Source organism: Polyodon spathula, chromosome 14, assembly GCF_017654505.1.
Source record: "Polyodon spathula isolate WHYD16114869_AA chromosome 14, ASM1765450v1, whole genome shotgun sequence".
NCBI lineage: Eukaryota > Metazoa > Chordata > Actinopteri > Acipenseriformes > Polyodontidae > Polyodon > Polyodon spathula.
The window spans coordinates 24,427,933-24,451,499 of record NC_054547.1 but is presented as its reverse complement, the minus strand read 5'-3'; the positions used below and the strand labels follow the sequence as shown (position 1 = coordinate 24,451,499).

General features: G+C 40.2%; 1 protein-coding gene across 28 annotated transcripts in view; it reads right to left on the bottom strand.

Moving 5' to 3' along the window:
- Positions 1-23,567, bottom strand: part of LOC121326822 (kinesin-like protein KIF1A) — a 160,454-nt gene that overhangs the window by 5,045 nt on the left and 131,842 nt on the right. For all 28 annotated transcript variants that reach the window (XM_041270347.1, XM_041270351.1, XM_041270353.1 and 25 more), the window contains 6 exons: positions 15,860-16,054; positions 14,067-14,138; positions 13,273-13,394; positions 12,389-12,529; positions 4,396-4,588; positions 2,600-2,718 (listed from right to left, as the gene is read on the bottom strand). In XM_041270347.1, coding sequence (XP_041126281.1) covers positions 2,600-2,718; positions 4,396-4,588; positions 12,389-12,529; positions 13,273-13,394; positions 14,067-14,138; positions 15,860-16,054 — 842 coding nt within the window. The remainder of the gene's footprint in view (positions 1-2,599; positions 2,719-4,395; positions 4,589-12,388; positions 12,530-13,272; positions 13,395-14,066; positions 14,139-15,859; positions 16,055-23,567) is intronic.

The following is a 23,567-nucleotide window of genomic DNA, read 5'->3' as shown; positions in this document are numbered from 1 at the left end:
TTCTGGGAATGTGGTTCTAAAAGTGTCTCAAATCTGTTCTGAAATCAGTGGGAATAGAATCAGATACGAAAATAGCTAAAATCATGACCTGGTCTCATGTCCTACTTCCACTTGGAAATGATACAATACAATGCTTACAACAAGCAAAGTACTGTCTTCTTTTCCTTCAGTGGAATGTGAGACCCAGGGAGAAGCGGCTAAGGCGATTGACTCCTTTGTTGAAAATCAAGTATTCAAAATATAAATACATTTGCCTGATTTGTGGTGCGGGAGTTGCTGTTGGTAAAAACAGCAATGTTGAGAGGCACTACACAACAGAACTTAAAAGCAAATGCTGTAACAGAAGCCTCTTTCCAAGTTGCTTTCTTTCTAGCAAAAAACAAGACAGCATTTACTGATTGGTAAAGGGTCCAATGAATATCATGGATGAATTGTTATTCAAAGTCAGAAATAATGTCTGCTATACTGACGTGCAACTGTGAGCTAACACTGTAGCAAAGAGAGTATCTGTATTATCCGAAGATGTCTGTGAACAGTTAGACTGGGATTTATGTTGTTGTCAGTGGTTTTCAATACTGTGATGAATCTGTTAGCTCGAGCGGCACTGCTCAGCTGGTTGTATTTGTTCAAATGGTGTTTGAGGACTTTAGCGTTAAAGAGTTTTTGATATTATTGCAATTAAAAGTTATTTTGTTAGAAAGAACATACCACTCGAAAAATTTGTATCAGTAACAACGGATGGAGGTCCCACAAATCACTCGATGTCACGTGGGCTTCATAGTATGCTGCATGACAGACCCCGATTTCCTACGTTTTCCTCAAATACTATTGTATTTTATATCAACAGGCACTTTGCGGCAATAATGGGATTTGACCACGTTATGACTCCTGTTGTAAAAATAGTTAACTCAATTTGAGCTAAAGCCCTACAACACCTTCAAAACATTACTCAGTGAAGTTTCCGCTGAGTATGGTGATGTTTTGCTTCACTCTGAAATATGGTGGCTTAGCAGAAGGAGAGTACTGCGTCGATCTCTTTCTCTTGTGTCAGTGTGACAGAGAAAGATTGAATCTTGGTTATAAATCTCCCTCCCAATCTGTGAGGGCGCAGTGTAAAGGGAACAGAGCGCCCCGGACTGGATGGTCTGATAATTCATTCCATGGAAAGGTGGAAGTTAGCCATTTAGAAAGGGGGCGGAGCTATGGTACACCAAGTCATTGCCCCAGAAGGGAAATGATGTGGCAACGACAGATTGGAGAAATGGTTGCACTCGCTAAGCAAGGGGATGTGGCTAAGCGATCTGTTCCTTTGTTATGGTTGCAAGCGAACCGCTAAAGGAGAACTAAAATTGTACTGTACCATATAAATTGTACCAATAAATACTGTGATCTCTTGACCAGACCCAGAAAATACTGTGATCTCTTGACCAGAACCAGTAAATACTCCAATCTCTTGACCAGACTGAGGCAAGAATTCAATGACAGATTTCATGATTTTCAGCATCTGGAACCTTGTGTAATGTTTGCTTCGAATACCTTTATGCATGTGGATGTAAGTGACATTTCTGAACAAGTGGGGTCATTGTTTAATTTGGATTGTGTTGAACTGGAAATGGAGATTCTTAACCTCCAAGTGATATTCAGTTGAAAGCAAGATATCCAGTGTCTGATGCTGGTAGACAGCATGCAGTGTCAAGTCTCACAGTGAAATCTAGGTAAGAATAACATTTTTCAGGGTTCCCTAGTGGAGCATCTGGTAAAGGCACTCCGAGTGGAGTGCAGGACGAGCCCTATAGCCTGGAGTCGGCGGTTCGAATCCAGGCCATTCTATTGCCAACCGTAGACAGGAACTCCCAGGGGTCGGCGCACAATTGGCCGAGCACTGCCCAGGGGGTGGGGCTTAGGTCAGCCAGGGTGTCCTCGGCTCACCACACACCAGTGACCCCTGTAGTCTGGCTATGCACCTGAGGGCTTGTCTGTAAGCTGCCCAGAGCTGCGATGTCCTCTGATGCTGTAGCTCTGAAGTGGGTCTGCAGTGTGAAAAAAAGCAATCGGCTAATTGGCTATGCCAAATTGGGAAAAAATAATAAAATAATCGTCAATTACTAAATTAAAATAAATAAATAAATAAATAAATAAAAAATAATGCAATTTTTCTTAATTTTTTGCTTGGAGTTCTTTGAGGAGTGGCTCGCAAATCAGATGCAGCTCTTCATAGTAAAAAGGTTGGAGACCCCTGTTCAACACTATTTTAGCAGGTTAAGCAATATCTACTGGACTATTCAATTAATCTAAGTAGTAGCAGATCTAAAAACAATGTCCTTTTAAATATAACATGAGGGACAATCCTGAAATCATGTAATTTCACACAGTGTTATAAATACTGACCCCTTATTTGAATGATTTAAATAACAGCGGTAGATTCACCACTGTTTAAATCAGTTGAAGGACTCTGATACCTTCAATCCGCTGTTAGAAATCCACTCTTGGAACAATGAAATGGCAAGGTGTCTCATTTTTTAATATTGCATGTCTTATACAAAACGTTACCTCCATTACCTTTTCCACATGCAGCACAGGTACAGATTTGTGTCATTACCTGATAGATCCGGCCAGAAGGGGGTTGAATGCGTACAGCCAGTCATGCATGTCTTTTTCGTTGTTTGCTTGGAGCAGTATCCCACGATGCTCAGTGCACACTGCAAACGTGTTTGGGGTCTGCAATTCCAAAGAACGGATCAAGGTAACATTCAAAAGAAATATCTTAACTGGTGTAGCATTTTGTTGTTTGATTTTAAGTTACTATTAAGCACTGTAGATAGATACACATTTACAGATATTTACAGATTTGTGAATGACAAAGCGTAATACAGTAACATTATTTCATATCATTTCACTACGTAACACAATTTTTGTTCCTTGGTAGTAAGTGTTATTTCCTAATTGCTTATGCCTCAAAAGTATAGAACATGGCTATTATTCCCCACAAACTTTGCTTTTGTGACCAGGACAGTGATATTTCAAAATATCACTATTTCCAATGGGAAAATGGGCAAATGTGTGTCTTCTTGTTCACATAAAGTCAGAAAAAAAACAACATATGAATCCAAATTAACATGTATTTATACTAAAGTAATACGAAAATGACTACAAAAGATTCAGAAGTGAGTAGTTTTTCGAGATTTACGATTATACTGTAAATACAGTACAAATACAATCTCGAAAAACTACTCACTTCTGAATCTTTTGTAGTCATTTTCGTATTACTTTAGTATAAATACATGTTAATTTGGATTCATATGTTGTTTTTTTCTGACTTTATGTGAACAAGAAGACACACATTTGCCCATTTTCCCATTGGAAATAGTGATATTTTGAAATATCACTGTCCTGGTCACAAAAGCAAAGTTTGTGGGGAATAATAGCCATGTTCTATACTTTTGAGGCATAAGCAATTAGGAAATAACACTTACTACCCAGGAACAAAAAACATTTTTTTTTTTGTTACACAGTGTTTTCAGCAGGAACAGTTTTTCAAGCATCAATATATTTTAAGTGCATAGATGTTTACACTACTAATGTTACCCCTATTGGAAAAATAATATACAGTACTGTATGCTGGCTTAACATATTATTTTTTTTATCAGAGTGCAGATATATTTATTTAATGAGATACCAGTTCACAATTCACATGAAAGCATGATTCAGAGGGGCAGTACAGGAAAGCTGTACATAATATTATTTCAGGATGGCTTTCAAAGATGAAACATAATAGTACTGTCTAAAACCACCTGGCTCACTTGCTTAAATGAAAACATAATAGTACTGTCTAAAACCACCTATCTCACTAGCTTAAATGAAATCATAATAGTACTGTCTAAAACCACCTGTCTCACTAGCTTAAATATAATTATTTTGTTTAACAGAAGAAACCCAAGCCAAGAGCGCTGGCACGATTTCCAGTGTCTGCTTTTCAAGTATACTGTTCCTTTTAATTGATATATTTAGTGTTTATTTGTGGCAGAGTAGCTTCTTTAAATCTGCATCATTTTGGTGTTACTGGGACCAATGGCAGAGAGTTCCAAACAGCAAGCACCACTTTCTTAAAAACTTGAATGCGGCACCTCTATTAGTCAATAATATGTTACTAGAATTTCAATTAAATTTTTCCAACATTTGTCAAAGCATAAAATAATGAGTTAAGAACTCTCCAGCAAGGTACAGGCACAATAGACTTGTTTATGTCTAGTTTAAATTAATACAATTGCTGGGTTAAAATTTGCACTGATGGACAATTGGGACTTATATACACATATTAAATAACCCTGCAAGAACCTGACATATAATGGGGACTGCATACACATTAACTACTGTCTAGCAAGTATGTCCTGTCACCTTCAACATAGCCTGCTGGTCCTCGCTGTACTCAACCTGCGCAGAAGACAGGTTCAGGATGGCACGCTCAACGCTGTCCTTGTCAGTGTTGTAGATGTAGACATATGGGCGGCGCACCACCACAAAACGCTTTACCCAGCCGTTGGTGTGTGGCTCCAAGAAGTGCAGATAGCCCTTCTTTGACACGATCGGGCTAGAGCAACAAAAAAAGCAATTTAGAAAGCCCCTTTCAAGCATGAATAACACCCTAAACACCATTTAAAAAATGAAAAACAAAAAGGACAAATCTGAAAGGCCTATTACATGGTTATCTTTCCTAATGTATTTACTTTGTTTGCTGTGAGAGGAGACGCAGCTTTCTCCATGAGAAGAGACGCTTCAGCTTTGCTTCAGCCCCGCTCGGCCGCCGAACCTGGGGGGAGCCCATTCCCTCTTCCCCTCTCCCAACCTGCTCGCACTTGGTTTGCTTGTCTGTCAGTTCGATCTGAACTCCCGACCGCCATTTAGCCAGGCTATTTATAGTTTAAAAACTGCAAATTATTATTTTTTTTTTTTTTGTGTGATTACATGGTGCTTTATGCATGGTTAATTCACGGAAAGTTACATTTTTGCTTCACTATATGAGCACTATAGAGAGAGATATTTTATTTTGTATTTTAGTCGGATGTGTGTTGCTATGTGTTCCACGAAGCCCCCACCCCCTCCCCTGTTTATAACACTAAAACACTTTTATTATGTACAGAAAATAAAAGAAAATGAAAAACAAAAAAACAACTCCCCTCAGAGCACTAACTAAACTTTACTGAACACACTGGACAGCTAAGCTGCTTACCAGTCCAACACAACACTTATATCACACACACACACAGTTTACAAGTACAAAACTTACAGTTTCTTTTTTCACACAGCACGTCTCTTTATTCCCCGCTCCCTGGTGTTCTCAAGTAATATTACAGTTACAGTATCCAGAATTTACACCGTGCAGGGTTATTTCGAGTTTGCCGTTTTCCACTCCTATTGATTTCAATAACAAAGGCATTGTTTATACACCGTATATTTTGGGCAAACTCAGCTGTTTCGATCTCATTATGTGCCATTCACATAGACTGAAATAACAAATCGCTCTCACTAACCAACCAATCTGCTGTTTGCACCTCGTTACTGAGCGATAGTTTGAAAAAAACAGCACTGACTGCAACAGCAAGCAACACTGTAAAGAAAAAAGCTATGACCATCAGCACGAAAATTCTCTGTGTAAATAAAATGTCTCTGTTAGATACTGTGTGCTTGCTGAAGCATGCTGACAGAAATACAACCAAAACTGAAACTCTGTCTTTGCTGCCAGTCATAGTAAGAATAAGAAATTGCCCCAGCAAACATGTAGGTATTGGGCCCATGAGGGCAAAACATGGGCATTGTGGGCACGTTCAGCCCATAAAAAACCTGCACTGGCCCAATTCGGGTTCAGCAGAATACAGCCACCATAGCTAAGACAATGTTGGGCCAATGCTGGGCCAGTACACACTAAAACCGAAGCTACGGTAGAAAAAAAATGTGCAAAAGCACTAACACTATAAAATAACACTACAAGATAACGGCAACAAATGTACTTCAAATAAGACTAAATTACAATGATACATACATTATATATGTTACTTTCTATTTTAAAGGCTTTTTCCTAGGCCTTGTTCATTGAGCTCCGCTTTTCCCATTTAAAAAAAAATAATTGGCCCTCGCTGACTCAACATTGCAAATGTGTTGTGATCACAAGCATTATTAAACAGGCTAAGCTTGTTAAATAAGTGTAACGTTAACTTAATTTAATGTAAGTGTATTTTTGTGTATTCTTTAAGATTTCAATTAATATATTATATATATAATTTCAAAAGAAAAATAACAACTATAAGGTAATTCACAGAACTGACAGGACATGAATAGTTATTATAAATGTGAGTATGAAAGAGGGAGGGGCGCGTGCACGCGGCGCACGTGCGAGTTCGTCTCCAGTTGCTTAAATCAAGTTGAAGTTCGAGCGAATTCGCAGACATTGGCGACAGTTGGAGAGAGGAGGACAGATCAAGGGATTGAGAATGTCTTACTAGAATAGATAGATAGATTTAATAGAATATAGATAAGATATATGTAGTTTAAGATGCTTAGATTTAGAGAGGCATTTAGATAGTTAGATTTTTTTATTATTAAAAAAAGAGCCAACGTTTTTCAAGGTAGGATACTGAATAATTTAATTAGTAAATGTAAAGCACTATAACTTGAAAACTGTAAATTATGATATCGTAATTTGTGTGCAGTGTTAAATAACGGCAGCTGTTCAAGTGCCTTTTTGTCAAATGTGTCAGTGTAGCATATTTAGCAGTCTTTTTTAAGTACAGGAGGGGAGGACTGGTGGAGTTAGCTTGATGTTCGATATTCGTTACTGTGGACTTAAACGCATATCTGGCATGAATTAAAATAGTTTGAAACGCACTACATTCCCCATCATCCCTACCACAGATACTTGAGCAGGTGATTTATGAGTTGCTCTGACTTAAAAGATGAGCGCCAGTTTCACAGTAGAATGTTCAGTCTCTGAAGTAAACTGAAAAGGCTTCCTGGGGTAACAGAAAGGGCTTGAAATGCTTCAATGCTGTAGCTAGACAATTTGTGAATTGTTTCACAGTATCTGTTTGATCTGTTAACACTTAGAATAATTAGTGAAAATAAAAACATATCGCACTTACCCACAAGTTTACCCGGTGTGAATAAAAAGGCCTTTTCAGTTTACCTCTAACTGAACATTCTACCGCGAAACTGGCGCTCATCGTTTAAGTTGAGCGAACTTCAGAACTACATTTCACCCCCCAACATCCTCCTGCTCAAGTATCTATGGTGGAGATGATGAAAAGTGTAGTGCTGACGTTCTCCTAAATGGTATGTGTGAAGCCAACTTTGGAAAAACAGCACTTCAAATGCTTCAAATACAGATACTAGCCCATACTGTATTCTTACTATTTTAAAGTATACATGGATTATAGTAAAACAGTTTAGAAATCACATTACTATATACTTGAAATACAGGCACACACACACACACACACACACACACACACACACACACACACACACACACACACACACACACACAAATACATGTTCATATAATTACTGTCAAAAGTAACTGCCCACATGAAACCCACAGTGGCCCAACATGGGCCACAATAGTAGAAGCCCACACTGGGCCAGTTACTTGGGGCCAGAATGGCCACAATGTGCAAATCTACATGGGCCCCACAATGGCTGCCAGTTATGGGCCAATATCTTTGCCCGTGTTGGGCCATTGCTGGGCCCATTGGGCATGTTTGCTGGGTGGAAGTGAGTTAGGTTGTAGAGTAAATACACCCCCACGTAATCATGAACCCCATAATCATATAAGTAACATACTTTTAGAGCTTCTTAAAATAGAAAATTATCTATATGGTATTCTGGGAGACAGCAGGGTCTTAGGAAAGGGCGATCATGTCTAACTACCCTGCTTGATTTTTGTGAGGATGTAACATCGATAATGGATAATTGCAAAGCATATGACATAGTTTATTTAGATTTCCAGAAAGCTTTTGACAAAGTCCCATATAAAAGGTTAATTCTCAAACTGAATGCAGTAGGGATTGAAGAAAATGCATGCACATGGATAAGGGAGTGGTTAACATGTAGAAAACAGAAAGCACTGATTAAAGGAGAAACCTCAAAATGCAGCGAGGTAACCAGTGGAGTACCACAGGTATAAATATTAGGTCTGACGCCTAGACGTTTATGTTGACACAGAAATGTCTTCATCTAGACAATGTGGGAAAGCTATAAAAAAGGCCAGCAAAATGCTTGGATATATAGTGAAAAATGTTGAATTTAAATCAAGGGAAGTACTGTACAGCTAAAACTTTACAATGCATTAGTAAGACCTCATCTAGAATATTGTGTTCAGATCAGGTCACCTTGCCACAAAAACGTTATCGATGTTCTAGAAAGTACAAAGAAGAGCGAACAGAATTATTCCTGGTTTAAGAGGCATGTCATATGCAGACAGGCTAAAAGAATTTAATCTATTCAGTCTTGAACTAAGAAGACTATGCAGCAATCTGATTCAAACATTCAAAATTCTGAAAGGTATCGACAATGTCGACCCAGGGGACAGTAATGTTGTTGAAGCTGACACCCTGGGATCCTTCAAGAAGCTGCTTGATGAGATTGTGGGATCAATAAGCTACTAACAACCAAACCAGCAAGATGGGCCGAATGGCCTCCTCTCGTTTGTAACCTTGCTTATGTTTTTATATTTGAAAGTCGCTGTGTGATTAAATATTCTGTGCTTTGCTTCTAATCTCCACTTTTTGACTCCATCACTGTTTGCAAGTAACGTCAATGAATTTGCCTGGAAAATTCAGTGTAAATCTAAGCACTAAAGAAAGTCTCAAATCAAAAATTGCCTACCATCAAATAGGCAGATATATCAGACTGATATGATAGAAGAACTGACTGATAGCAAAAAAAGAATAACCTATAACCACTTCATTTACCAAAATGAAAATAACACAATAACAATACGCTGTCAGCACCAACCTAGAAATCTGTCTGTGTGAAACACAATAACAATACGCTGTCAGCACCAACCTAGAAATCTGTCTGTGTGAACTTGTTTTTAGTCCATCATGAACCTACACAAAGGGGAAATACATAAATATGTTTTTGTGTAAACGAGAAAACATAAAAAACACATTATCTGAAATCAAAATGAATGAATCACAACCTCATAAATGCATCATTGTATTACAGACTTAATAAAAGTGCAAATGCAATGAAAGTGAAACATACTGTTTCTGTTATGAAAAACAAAATACTAAATTTACTTGTTAAGAACACTACACACACACACACACACACACACACACACAGACAGACAGAGCTCTGGCAATGTCTAAATCAGATTGGCAGATTTTACCCGAATTGAAGTAAAAGTAGATAGTCAGAGATAAAAGTAACTTTCATTTCTTACCTGTGTCGTGTTATTTTCAGGTATGCATTAAAAAGTGGTACTCAGCGCACTGTGCTCCCACTAAGAAAGTGGCCATTGAAATCTGGTATGTAATGCTGTTTTCTATCTTTTACATATTTCTTTTAATTGAATTTATCTAGACTAGATTTTCTAGTCTTTTACATAGTTTATAATGTAATTTATCACATTGTTCCACCAATAAGAAAATAGTATGCAAATATTTATTATATGCAATACATTGGGTCTTGCACATTTTTTTTTTACTTGCGCAACTTTGCGGTGGACTTCTTGTGACTTGTTTTTTTCATTTTAGAGAAATTGATTGTCTGCTTACAGTTTAAATCTGCAAAAAAATAACGTATAATTAATGGTAAATGTACCTGTTGTTTGACAATAGGAAAACACCCATCAGATCGCAATTGATTGCACCTGTACCAAAATCTGTCGATGTACCATTTTAACACTACACTGGCTCTATGGTCCATATCACAATTTCTAAGAACAAAAAACAACATCCTCAAACTTGAACTTAAAGCTTATCTATAAACTTCAGGTATTCCAATTCCAATTCCAAAAGAAAATAAGATAGTGGCAGTTGAAAAAAGCATGCAAATAAAATAATCTAGCTAGCAAAAATAAATCAAGTTTTTTTTTAATATATATTTATTTTGTATTATTTGTGCATTTTTCCTGAGGGATATCAGTCAACGTCCGTTAGGTAAACTGTTCCTCACTACTACCTCCCAGAAAACTGATTTGAATTTATTTCAAGGACTTACGACATCAAGGGCGTAGGTTAGATAGCTGGCTTCAACGGAATAGAGAATAGTGACAGGCATATTGTCTATATATATATAGATATAGGATATAACGGTATATATATATATATATATATATATATATATATATATATATATATATATATATAATATATATATAATATATAGAATATATTATTATAGATGTGTGTTTGTGTGTGTGTGAGTGCCTATAGAAAGTCTACACCCCCAAAATGTTCACCTTTTGCTGCCTTATAGCCTGGAATTAAAAAGCATTAAAATATATATTTTTTTCATTTATCTACACGTCCTACCCCACAACTTCCAAGTGAAAAAAAAAATCTAGAAATTTGTAGAAAATTAATAAAAAATAAAAACTGAAATATCTTGGTTGGATAAGTGTCCACCCCCCTTGTAATAGCAATCCTAAATTAGCTCACGTGTAACCAATAGCCTTTAAAATCACATACCAAGTTAAGTGGCCTCCAGCTGTGTTAAATTGCAGTGATTCACGTGATTTCAGGATAAATTCAGCAGCAACCTGTAGGTTCCCTCTGCTGGGTAGTGCATTTCAAAGCAAAGACTCAACCTTAAGCACCAAGGCACTTTCAAAAGAACTTGTTGTTGAAAGGCACAGATCAGGGGATGGGTATAAAAATATCAAAGGCCTTGAATATCCCTTGGAGCATGGTCAAGACGATTATTAAGAAGTGGAAGGTGTATGGCATCACCAAGACCCTGCCTAGATCAGGCCGTCCCTCCAAACTGGATGACCGAGCAAGAAGGAGGCTGATCAGACAGGCTACCAAGAGGCCAATGGCAACTTTGCAAGAGCTCCAGGCTTTTATGGCCAAGACTGGTCAAAGTGTGCATGCGACAACAATATCCCAAGTACTCCACAAATCTGGCCTGTATGGTAGTGTGGCAAGAAGGAAGCCATTACTCAAGAAAGCCCACCTTGAATCCCGTTTGAAGTATGCAAAAAATTCTGTAGCCATGTGGCAAAAAGTTTTGTGGTCTGACGAAACTAAAATGGAACTTTGTGGCCTAAATGCAAAGCATTATGTTTGCCGCAAACCCAACACAGCGCATCACCCAAAGAACGCCATCCCTACTGTGAAGCATGGTGGTGGCAGCATCATGTTATGGGGATGTTTCTCATCGGCAGGGACTGGGGCACTTGTCAGGATAGAAGGGAAAATGAGTGGAGCAAAGTACAGAGAAGTCCTTGAAGACAAATTGCTGCCCTCTGCAAGAAAGCTGAAACTGGAACTGAAGTTCACCTTCCAGCATGACAACGACCCAAAGCACACAGCCAAAGCTACATTGGAGTGGCTAAGGAACAAAAAGGTAAATGTCCTTGAGTGGTCCAGTCAGAGCCCCGACCTGAATCCAATCAAAAATTTGTGTAATGACTTGAAGATTGCTGTCCATCAAAGCTCCCCAAGGAACTTGCCAGAGCTTTCACAGTTTTGTAAAGAAGAATGGTCAAATATTGCCAAATCTAGGTGTGCAAAGCTGGTAGAGACCTATCCCAACAGACCCACAGCTGTAATTTCTGCCAAAGGTGCTTCCATCAAGTATTAACTCAGGGGGGTGGAGACTTATCCAGACTTATTATCTTTCAGTTTTGTATTTGTAAAATATAATTTTTTTCTCAAAAAAAACTTTTTTCCCCTTAACAGTGTGGAGTATGGTGTGTAGATAAGTCGAAAAAATCCTCATTTAAATGCACTAAACTCTGAGGCACTGACACAACAAAATGGGAAAAAAGTTCAAGGGGGTGTAGACTTTCTATAGGCACTGTATGTCCATGTCTTTGAGATGATTTGCTGTTGGGTGTGTGGGCTTGTTCAGGTGGTCTTGTGTAGTTTTTAACAATGTCCTTGCAAGAGGAGTTCCCCTGCAATTAAATTCAAGTTTGCTTGGCTTTAACACTGCATTTTTTGGGGGTAAAAAAAAAAGTAGAATACCCATTCAATCAAGAGGAGACCACTATGTCAAGTAAACCTACTCCCCTTGTTTGGTGTGAATTTTTATTCAAAATTATTATTTTTAAAGGTTTCATGCCTGCCCAACCGAATGAAAATCTGAATCTACTTTCTCATAAAAAGTAGCAATGATGCTGACGCATACTGAGGTCTGTTTCAGGAAGGGCCCACCCACTCACCTGACACGGATCTCCTGGATATCAGGAACAAAGGCTCGCACTCTCCTCTTGAGCTCCTGCGCTCCACTAGGAGACTTCATCTCTCCATCTGGAACAGTGTCGGGATCTGGACTGACAGCTCTGGAGCATGGCTCTGGGGTTCTGTAAAACAAAACGACCTTCAGTAGGCACAATCAGGACAATCTGATGGTCCTTTAGATAATTCACACTGCTTGTGTTACACAAGGAGTAATGTGCTACACCTTTGTAAATCTACAACTGGTTTTGTAACCCAATAACTAGAGGTGGCCCAGGATCATATCCAGACCCTATACGAGTGCTATCTTGTTTACGAGCCTCAAATGAATATGAGTTGAGTTGTGCTCAGTTGTGACGTACACCAAGAGCTGCAACTTATACACCAAACTGCCCGGGTGCCAGTGAAGATCATGACATCTACTCAGGAAGACAGAGACAGATGAAGAGGTTTTGTTGTATTGGTTCTTTCTAGTTGGATGTATACTTGGTCTGATTACTTTCACAGCTTGTCTCTCTTATGGGGAGCTGTAGCAGACATCAAGATGAGATGCTTACATGTTTTTTTCCCTAATAGATTCCTAAATGTTTCATAAACTCCAGTGGGCCTTTTTAACTTATTAGTAAAGATGACCAGATAGACCATGTGGCTAATATTGCACACCAACTATTTTACAATACAATTATTTCCATTACTGGGTGCTACATCCGGGATCACTTTCCTAAATATCCTAACATTGATAACAACTGATGGAAATAGATGGAATTATTTATCCTTTTAAATAATAAATCATAAAAAATGGAAATTTGATCTATTATTATGGCCCTGCACCTTAGAGTGTACAATGCAGTTCCATACTGTCACTGACCTGAGCTCAGAGTTGTCGTAGCGCCCCTCCACCAGTGAAGGGCAGGTCGAGGAGGGGGTCAGCGTGCTGCTCAGCATCGAGGCCGACGAATCCCTCATCAGGGTGACCGACATCTCAGACAGCTGGGAGGAAGAGCCACAAACACCATGTAGCACTGGCCAGATTTTCAAAAGGTGTCTACATTTATACAAGGCCTCTATACTTCTGATTGAGCAAGGTGCCATTGAGTGCAGTGTTCTTAGATGTGTAAGTTAGCTATATGTGCTCTCAGACATCTACATTCCCCATATGGGTTTCCAATCTGACATCTGAAAGTGTATGACTGGGCCAAAAGAATGAGAATGCAAGTATACCCCATAGTTTGCAGTATATGAAAGAATATGTATTGATGTGACAATGTTGTGTGATCCACTACAAGACAGTCCCCCAGGTGTTCCTGAAATTGAAAGAGTGATCAAGCCCACAGACATATGCTACATATTGTGACAAATAAAACACAGAAACCTTCAACATTTGACACCTGCCATTCAGGCTAAATAAAACCTCCACATAAATAGAATCCTGACATTATACCACAAGAAGACAATGATAAAGAGCTTCTAATCATTTTTATATTCGATGAACACATGCCTGTACTTGCTTTTTAATTTTCCCTTGTTACTGATTTATTCATAACTGAAAGTCTTACCTGAGATTTAAATGAATCACTAATGAATACATTCGCTGAGCATGCTGCCTGCACTTATGTTGAGGTTGTAGAAAAAGACAATATGCCATATCAGGGACTCTCCTACCTTGCTCTCACTGGCGCTGACACACACGTGACTGTATTCCCTGTTGAATGTGTGAGTGAGGAGCCGCAGGCACTGGGGAAACAAATACAAAACTGATCAGCAAACACTCACACTCATTCTCAAAATGATCTTTCATTACTTTACGTTACCTTCTCTACATGGCGCATACTTCTAATATGCAACAGTGTACCAGTAAAACCTTGCTGTAGTGTTGGTGTAAGTATTATTCCAGTCACTAGCAAACTAATCTAACTGTGCAGCACATTTTTTGTCTACCAGACCCAGTCTACAGCTTCACACAATCTAATCACTAGAATCATATGTAGGGAAGTAACATGCTACAGTTTTTAGTATATACAGTGCCTATAGTAAGTATTCACCCCCCTTGGATGTTTTCACAGTTTGTTGTGTTACAACCTGAAATTTTGATGCATTTAAATGGGATTTTTTTTCCTTTGATTTACACAACCTACTCAACACTTTGAAGAGGCAAGAGAATTTTTATTGTGAAAGAAGAGTTAATGAAAAAAAAAAAACTGAAATGTCTTGGTTAGATAAGTATTCACCCCCTGAGTCAATACTTGGTAGAACCACCTTTGGCAGCAATTACTGCTGTGAGTCTTTTGGGGTAAGTCTCTACCAGGTTTGCACATCTGGACCATGCAATGTCGATTTATGTGTGAGCTTGGGGTCATTGTCCTGCTGAAAGGTGAATCTCTGTCCCAGTCTTAGGTCTTTTGCAGAATGAAGCAGGTTTTCCTCAAGGATTTGCCTGTATTTAGCTCCATCCATTTTTCCTCTGTCCTGACAAGCTTCCCAGACCCTGCCGATGAAAAGCATCTGCATAGCATAATGCTGCCCCTACCATGCTTCAGAGTAGGGATGGTGTTACCTGGGTGATGTGTTGTTGGGTTTGCGCCAGACATAACGCTTTGCATTTAGGCCAAATAGTTCAATTTTTATTTCATCGGACCACAGAATATTTTGCCACATTTTTTCTCTCCCACATGCCTTTTTTGCAAATTCCAAGCAGGATTTTACATGGGCTTTTGTCAGAAATGGCCTCTTCCATACAGGCCCAATTTGTGGAGTACCACAGACATTGATGACACATGGACAGTTTCATCCAGCTCAGCCATGGAACGTTGTAGGTCTTTCAGAGTTGTCATTGGCCTCTTGGTGGCTTCTCTGAGCAATGCCCTTCAATGCCCTTCTTGCTGCTCAATTTGGGAGGACGGCCTGCTCTAAGCAGATTCTGGGTGGTGCCCTATACCTTCCACTTCTTAATGATTGACTTGACTGTGCTCCAAGGGATATTCAATGCCTCTGAAATCTTTTTATACCCCTCCCCTGATCTGTGCCTTTCCACAACTTTATCCCTGAGTTGTTTTGAAAGCTCCTTGGTCTTCATGGTAATATCTTTGCTTGAATGCACTACCCAACTCTGGGACCTTTGAAGACTTATGTAATGAAGACACTTCAGGTTTATTTTTAATTGATTTGTTTTTTCACCCCCCCCCCAATTTTTTCACATATTGAAAGTGTTAAGTAGGTTGTGTAAATCAAAGGAAAAAAATCCCATTTAAATGCATCAAGGTTTCACAAACTGTGAAAACGTCCAAGGGGGGTGAATACTTCCTATAGGCACTGTAAAGACATAGGAAGCCACCATAAATTGCTGATTTTGTGACATTAAATTTCGCTTTCATTATAACTCTAGAAATTAAAAGAGGGCTATTATATCTTTAGCAGTGATTGCAGTTTTAACAGAGGTTAAATGTTGCACTCCCTACCTTGATGGCCAGCTCTTTCTGTCTCTCACTGGGGCTGTCAGGAGCACCACTTGGGCCCTGGGGGCTAGTGTCTGTGAGGAAGGAGATGCTGTGAGGCTCGGTGGCATACTCGCAGGCCAGGAGGGAGTCCTGGCTGCACAGCAGCAGCGTCTCCAGCTTCTCCCGCAGCAGCAGGTAGTGCCGGGTCTTCTCAACCTGTTCAGGAGGAGCACACAGAGGCAGCATTGTTATTTTTTTTTGTTGTAGAAAACCATACATTGTGGTTGGTTAAGCAACAAAATGTGCACTTATTGTATTTTTGACTTGATTTTACTTTGCTAAAATAAGATGTTTTATGGAGAATTGATTAGTTGTGTTTTATGGAGGAATTACAACAGAAAAGGATCCTTTTTCACAACCAAAAGTTAAATAGCATGAACCGTGACAAAAATGACATCAATGACAATACTTCTGCAGGAAGGCATGGAAATAGTTATATAAAAATGTCTCTGTTTTAATATACAGGTAGTATGACTAAAAAATATTAATTGTAGTGTGAAATTAAACCAGGGATTGCTTGAATGCTGATATCTCAGATGTACATTTCCTCCATGCTTCAACCCGTAAGGCAAAAAAACCCAAACATTTTTAATCTCACTAAAATGATTATTCACAGAAAATCATGCACAGCAGTAATACATTTCATATTACTGTTGCTTAAATGTAACAGAAATACAAATTGAAAGGACTCTAACTAACTCATGTAACAAAAACATTTACATTAGAATATTAATTTTAAAATGTGCTCCCTTGTTGAGCCATTTTAGTTGAAGCAAAGGCTTTTTAAATACAAGCTATGTTATCCCAATGTGCCTACAGCCAGCTGTACTGGAGGTATTACGCATGGCAATTTATTTGAAGGAGATAATAAGGTAAGCATCACACTATCATGGTAAAAAGGGTGGTATTAATGTAGATTATTGATGAGAGCTGATCGAACACCATGGAAAAACTCCATGAGAACATTCATGAATTACATTAGAAGCAAGGCGCAGTGTCTGGAGGAGTGAAAATAACACACCTTGGGCAGGGTTTTCAAAACAGTGTTATTGTATCAAACTCGTAGTATAGTAATGAGAGCTTTAGTAGCAAGTGATTTTCAAATGAAATGTGTTAATTAAATCAATCCGTTAATGCTTTGAAATTGAGGGTATGAAGTCATTAATTAACGCATTTCTCGTTAAAAAGCTAACTGTCGCAGGTCACATATATCACTTCCTGTCTCAACGGCTTGATAAGGGAAACTCATTAATCAAAATGCATGTTAATGAGATCAAGAAAGATGAACAGAAGCATACTTTGCTGTTATGGAATCTACTAGCGTACGGGGAGGCAACTCTCACACTAGCGAGCAGCAGCCAAATGGAAATAAAAAATAATGGGAATATCTATTTTGTGTATAATATCTAAACTTCATTTAAAATTGTGCATTTTGTCATGCAGAATGTACATTTATTTAGAACACTTCACGTATATAATGCTGACTTATTATCTGGCAGGTTGGCAAAAATGGGATGGCACGGATTAAAAAAACAAAACAAATTAAACCCCACTAGTCATTTACCCTCATTCGGGGGGATATTTTGCCACAACATTCTATATGCAACTCTATTAGTGCATTCTGAAATCTTTTTTTGGTTAAAAAGAAATAAAATACTGTAAGCCATCTATATATATTGTTTGAGCACTACTGCCCGCACCCAGGACTGGTGACCGTGTCTGCATTATTGTGGAATGGATATCGTTTATTATTTGGGACTGTATGTTCTTGTTATAGACCCCGTGCTGTACATATTGGTGTGTACTGCCGGGAATTATTGTTTGGTTTGGAATCATAAAATAAAAAACACTTCCAAACCGGATTATAATTATCTCTGTCTGCTTCTTTCGCGCACTGCATCATTTCTGCACCTGTACACAATCAACCACTTTGCCACAACCTGTCATACAGTAAGAGAAATAAGTCACAAAAGTAAGGTAGAAATGTCCTCCTCCTTTCTCTTCTGTATTTTTGAAGACTTTTGCAGACCCCAGGCACATTTATACTTTTATATGTATATTACAGGACATCCGAGTTTAATGACAATTAATAGCTCATTTCCAGTCATCTCTAAATAGACTCGCGCAGTGCTTGATATGTCAGTCAAGGGGTGTGGCCAGGGCAGCACCGGGAGTTCTGGCTGTCAATCTCCCCCTTTTTCCTATATTAACCAAGCACTACTTCCTCTCTTTGACTTGTGTTTGTTTTTTGTCCTCCTCCTCAGCTCCTTTTCTAATACTGCTCTGTCTGCACAGGGATCCCTCTGGGGGGTATTGAGACTCGCTGGTCAGAGGGGACCCCAGCCACATTTATACTTTCGTAGATTATGCGCTAGCCTCATGATACCACAACTTGCTTTCACATTCCCTAATTTCTCTTCTAGGTCCGAGCACCTTTCTTGCCCCTCTAAGGCAGACCGAGTCCCCCACCCATCGAGTTGGGCCCCACGCAGGCGGGGGTGGGGTTTTCACTTCGTCTCTCTTACACAGATCCAAGACACTTTCCCTAACTCTCCATGCCACCCAGCAGCCAGAGGATACTGCCTGAACTGGTTCTTTGAGTACAGGGATCTGTCTAGCCTGTCCTATGTTCTAACATTATTGTCACTCAAGCACACATGGTTCAAGCTCACTGCCCCTCAATGCCTTTCTTTACTCTCAAGCTCTCGTAGGTGCCCTGTGAAATTGTAAACTTAAAATAAATAAATAAATAAATAAATAAAAATAAATAAATTTTATTTTTATATTTATGTGGTGCCGCACATCAAATCAAGAGGTGGGGTATGTGCACTCTCTGCATGTACCTGATGGTACACATTCCATGTGTCTGGAACAACTAATTAATATGGAGCACAAATCTACACTACTTAAAATGCAATGCCCTTCAGTCAGCAGGAAGAATTACTGCAGTTCAACATATGCTATGGCAAACCACACCAAACAGGAATATTACAAAGTGACAAGATGTGAAGTTTACTGCTGTGCAAAAAGTAGAATTAATGTGGACAACTGCAATTACAAATCATCTTCCATTATTATACACAAGAAGGAGATATTAGAGTCCTGCGTGAGTCCAATTTTTTACGACCCACTATTACAGGACCCGACCCAAACCCGCAACCCGCTGCAACAACATCTTCGTACCCGCGACCCGACCCACTTTAATATGACCTGCAATCCGACACAAAGCCACAAGTGTTTGTCCTTTACCTACTGCCTGCACCGACTGACTCTCTCACACTCTCACATTCACATATAGACATCTCTACCATTCTCCACAGATTGAGTTTATACAGGCTATTATACAGCATAGTAGCTTTCTCTAGTGGTCTCCATCTATTTTAACATTGTAACATGTTAACTATCTCTACTTATTTTACTATAAAATACTTGTACATTCCTTTCATGCCACCGGTTGAAAGGGAGCTACACTTGTGGCTGTCGTTCACAAAAACATTATTTTCATTTGCTGTGATTCTAAAATAATTACACACTTCTGATTTACCTCTCAAACTATTATCCACTACATGATATAAACCTGGCGCTATCTTTTGTTTCACCTTGTTCACAGGCATTTTTAATATCACTGAGAAGACATGATAAAAAAGATCTTGCTACGTAGCAAACAAGCAATAACAACATTGCTTAGTCAGCTGACTCCTTCCTAATCGCCACCTACTTTAGTGCAGGAAAAACCGGTACATTTACCTTCTAATAGGTTATTTGGGAAAGGGTTACAGACGAGTACGCTAAAAGGACAGAAAACATTTTAGGTGATTCCTTTTTTTTTGACCCGACCTGATGCAGGATTCTAGGAGATGTTGCTTCAGGACACTACGTGTGTGTCCTCTCAGTTCCTGGCACTACAAAGGGCAAATTACACACTTATTGAAATCAAACAATGACCAATAAACAGTGATGTAGTCAAGACCAAATGTACCAAGACCAAGACCTAGACCAAACGTACCGAGACCGAGACCAAACGTATCGAGACCGAGACTGAGACCGAGACCGAGACCGAGACCAAGACCAAACGTACCGAGACCGAGACCGAGACCAAGACCAAACATACCGAGACCAAGACCAAACGTACCGAGACCAAACGTACCGACCAAGACCAAGACCAAAACATACCGAGACCGAGACCAAGACCAAGACCAAACATACAGAGACCGAGACCGAGACCAAGACCAAACGTACCGAGACCGAGACCAAACGTACCGAGACCGAGACCGAGACCGAGACCAAGACCAAACCAAGACCGAGACCGAGACCAAGACCGAGACCGAGACCGAGACCAAGACCAAACGTACCGAGACCGAGACCAAGACCGAGACCGAGACCAAGACCAAGACCCAAGACCGAGACCAAACGTACCGAGACCGAGACCAAGACCAAACCAAGACCAAGACCACCAAGACCAAACGACCGAGACCGAGACCAAGACCAAACGTACCGAGACCGAGACCAAGACCAAACGTACCGAGACCGAGACCGAGACCGAGACCAAGACCAAGACCAAGACCGAGACCGAGACCGAGACCAACCGACCGAGACCAAACGAACCGAGACCAAGACCAAGACCAAGACCAAGACCGAGACCAAGACCAAACGTACCGAGACCGAGACCAAGACCAAGACCAAACGTACCGAGACCAAGACCAAGACCAAACGACCGAGACCGAGACCAAGACCAAACGTACCGAGACCGAGAGACCAACCAAGACCAAACGTACCGAGACCGAGACCAAGACCAAGACCAAACATACCAAGACCAAGACCAAGACCAAGACCAAACACCGAGACCAAGACCAACATACCGAGACCGAGACCAAGACCAAGACCAAGACCAAGACCAAACATACCGAGACCAAGACCAAACGTACCGAGACCAAGACCAAGACCAAGACCAAACATACCGAGACCAAGACCGAGACCAAGACCAAACGAGACCAAGACCAAGACCCGAAACCGAGACCAAGACCGAGACCAAGACCAAGACCAAACCACCGAGACCAAGACCAAGACCAAACCGAGACCGAGACCAAGACCAAGACCACCGAGACCAAACGTACCAAGACCAAGACCAAGACCAAACATACCGAGACCAAGACCAAGACCAAACGTACCGAGACCGAGACCCAACCAAACCAAGACCAAGACCAAGACCAAACCGAGACCGAGACCAAGACCAAGACCAACCAAGACCGAGACCAAGACCACGACCAACCGAGACCAAGACCAAACGTACCGAGACCGAGAAGACCAAAGACCACCAAGACCAAGACCAAACATACCGAGACCGAGACCAAGACCAAACATACCAAGACCGAGACCAAGACCAAACGCACCCAGACCAAGACCAAGACCAAACCAAGACCGAGACCAAGACCAAACACCGAGACCAAGACCAAACCAAGACCGAGACCGAGACCAAACAAGACCAAGACCAAGACCAAACCAAGACCGAGACCAAGACCAAGACCAAACCGAGACCGAGACCAAATGACCGAGACCAAACGTACCGAGACCAAGACCAAGACCAAGACCGAGACCAAGACCGAGACCAAGACCGAGACCAAGACCAAGACCAAGCATACCGAGACCGAGACCGAGACCAAGACCAAACGTACCGAGACCGAGACCAAGACCAAACGTACCGAGACCGAGACCAAGACCAAACGTACCGAGACCGAGACCAAGACCAAACGCACCGAGACCGAGACCAAGACCAAACGCACCGAGACCAAGACCAAGACCAAACGTACCGAGACCGAGACCAAGACCAATATATTTTTGTTGTGACCAACCTTATAAACTAAATTAATTTTTGCTAGAAGAACAACAACAATGATGATAACTATGTATTTTTTAAGTTATTTTTCTTTTAATAAACAAAATAAACACACAAATGTAACAACTGAAAATTTTGTTCTATTGACTTTCCAATCAGTTCACTTAGGAATACACACCCTCAAAAGGTGATTAAAAACATTTACTGCAACAGATGGCTGAGAACTAGAAGCGGAAGCTGCAATTAGCGTCAGGAACTTCACAAACTCAGCATTAATAGAAGGAAGTTTTTGCTTTAAATGCCTAGAAAACAAAAAAAATAATAATATGGAATTATCTTAACAAATGTGGTCCTGTATTTACTGATAATTCTCATGTCAGTAAAACCATTTGGAGCATTAACATTAATGACCTTCACAATTAACATTTTATTACAACAATCAATTGTTTTGGCAACAAACTTAAAATTATGTTCCGAACTTTTAGAAATAAATAAAATTAACTCAGCAAATCTTCGGATTATTATTATTATAAGCAAAATGCCTGATATAGAATTAAGTATAAGCTGCCATTGAGATGTAAAGTTATGGAGTCCAGGAGACGTGTTAAAAAAAAAAGAAAAAAGTTGGCCGAATCTCCAGGGCTCCATATGTAAAGTGTGATGGTAGCTCCTTTGTAATAGTACAACATTTTTACACGTTTCTTTTTTTTTTTTACACCTTGTGTAAATTGATCTTTGATTTATATAACATAACACACTGACCTTGGTTGTAATAATAACTGACGTTTATTCAAAAAACCACAAGCCTGTCACTAACTGTAACGTTAGGTTATTACCATAACCCTGGTTCCCTGAAAGAGAATGACAACTATTACCGAATGGGAAGAGCCACTCTGACCGTCAATCTCTGAGCAAATATACAAAAGCTGCCCTAACAGGGCCCTACTGTGAGGGGGAAGTCCTGCCCACCTCCTGCTGAAGAGGGACGTCCTCACAATAGCACATCGCCATTTTCTTTCGAAATCGAGGTCAGCTGAGGACATGACCTCGAAGAGTAATGGTTGTCATTCTCTTTAAGGGAACCAGGGTTATGGTAATAACCTAACGTTCCCTTTCAATACGAATGACAACCATTACCGAATGGGAAAGCTGTATCAAAGCTGTTGTGGCTCCAGATTACCGACAGTACAGCCCCATGGCGATAGCAACAGAGCCACATGACGCCTAAGGGAATGCCGCCTGCAAAACTGTAGAGCCCAGAGAGGGTCTGGTTCGGTTTGTCACATCAAGGCAGTAAAAACGCACAAATGTCTGACTACCTGTCCATGCAGCAGCATTGCATAACTCATCTAAGGAAGCGCCACGAAGGAAAGCCCACGAAGTTGCCTGACCCCTGATAGAATGGGCCGTAATGTCCCCCGGTAACGGGGAGTCTGTCTGTTCATAAGCCAAGCGTATCATATCTGTCACCCAGTGCACTAGACATTGCTTCAATAGAGCCTGACCTCTAGAACGGGACCCACAGCAGACAAACAGCTGGTTGGACTGTCTCCAGGACGCCGTCCTATCCAAATAACAGCACAGAGCCCGAACTGGGCATAGCGTGCGTTGTCTACGTTCCTCCTCTGACTCGTGCAAGGGTGGTCTGAAAGTTTCCAAAACCACTGACTGGTTAATATAGAATGAGGATACCACCTTTGGCAAAAAGGACGGATTTGTTCTTAATGTTACCTGCGAGTCACTTCCAGTGAAAGCCATACATGTGTCATTGATGGGCAGCGCATGAAGCTCACTTACTCGTCTGGCAGATGTAATGGCTATTAAAAATGGCACTTT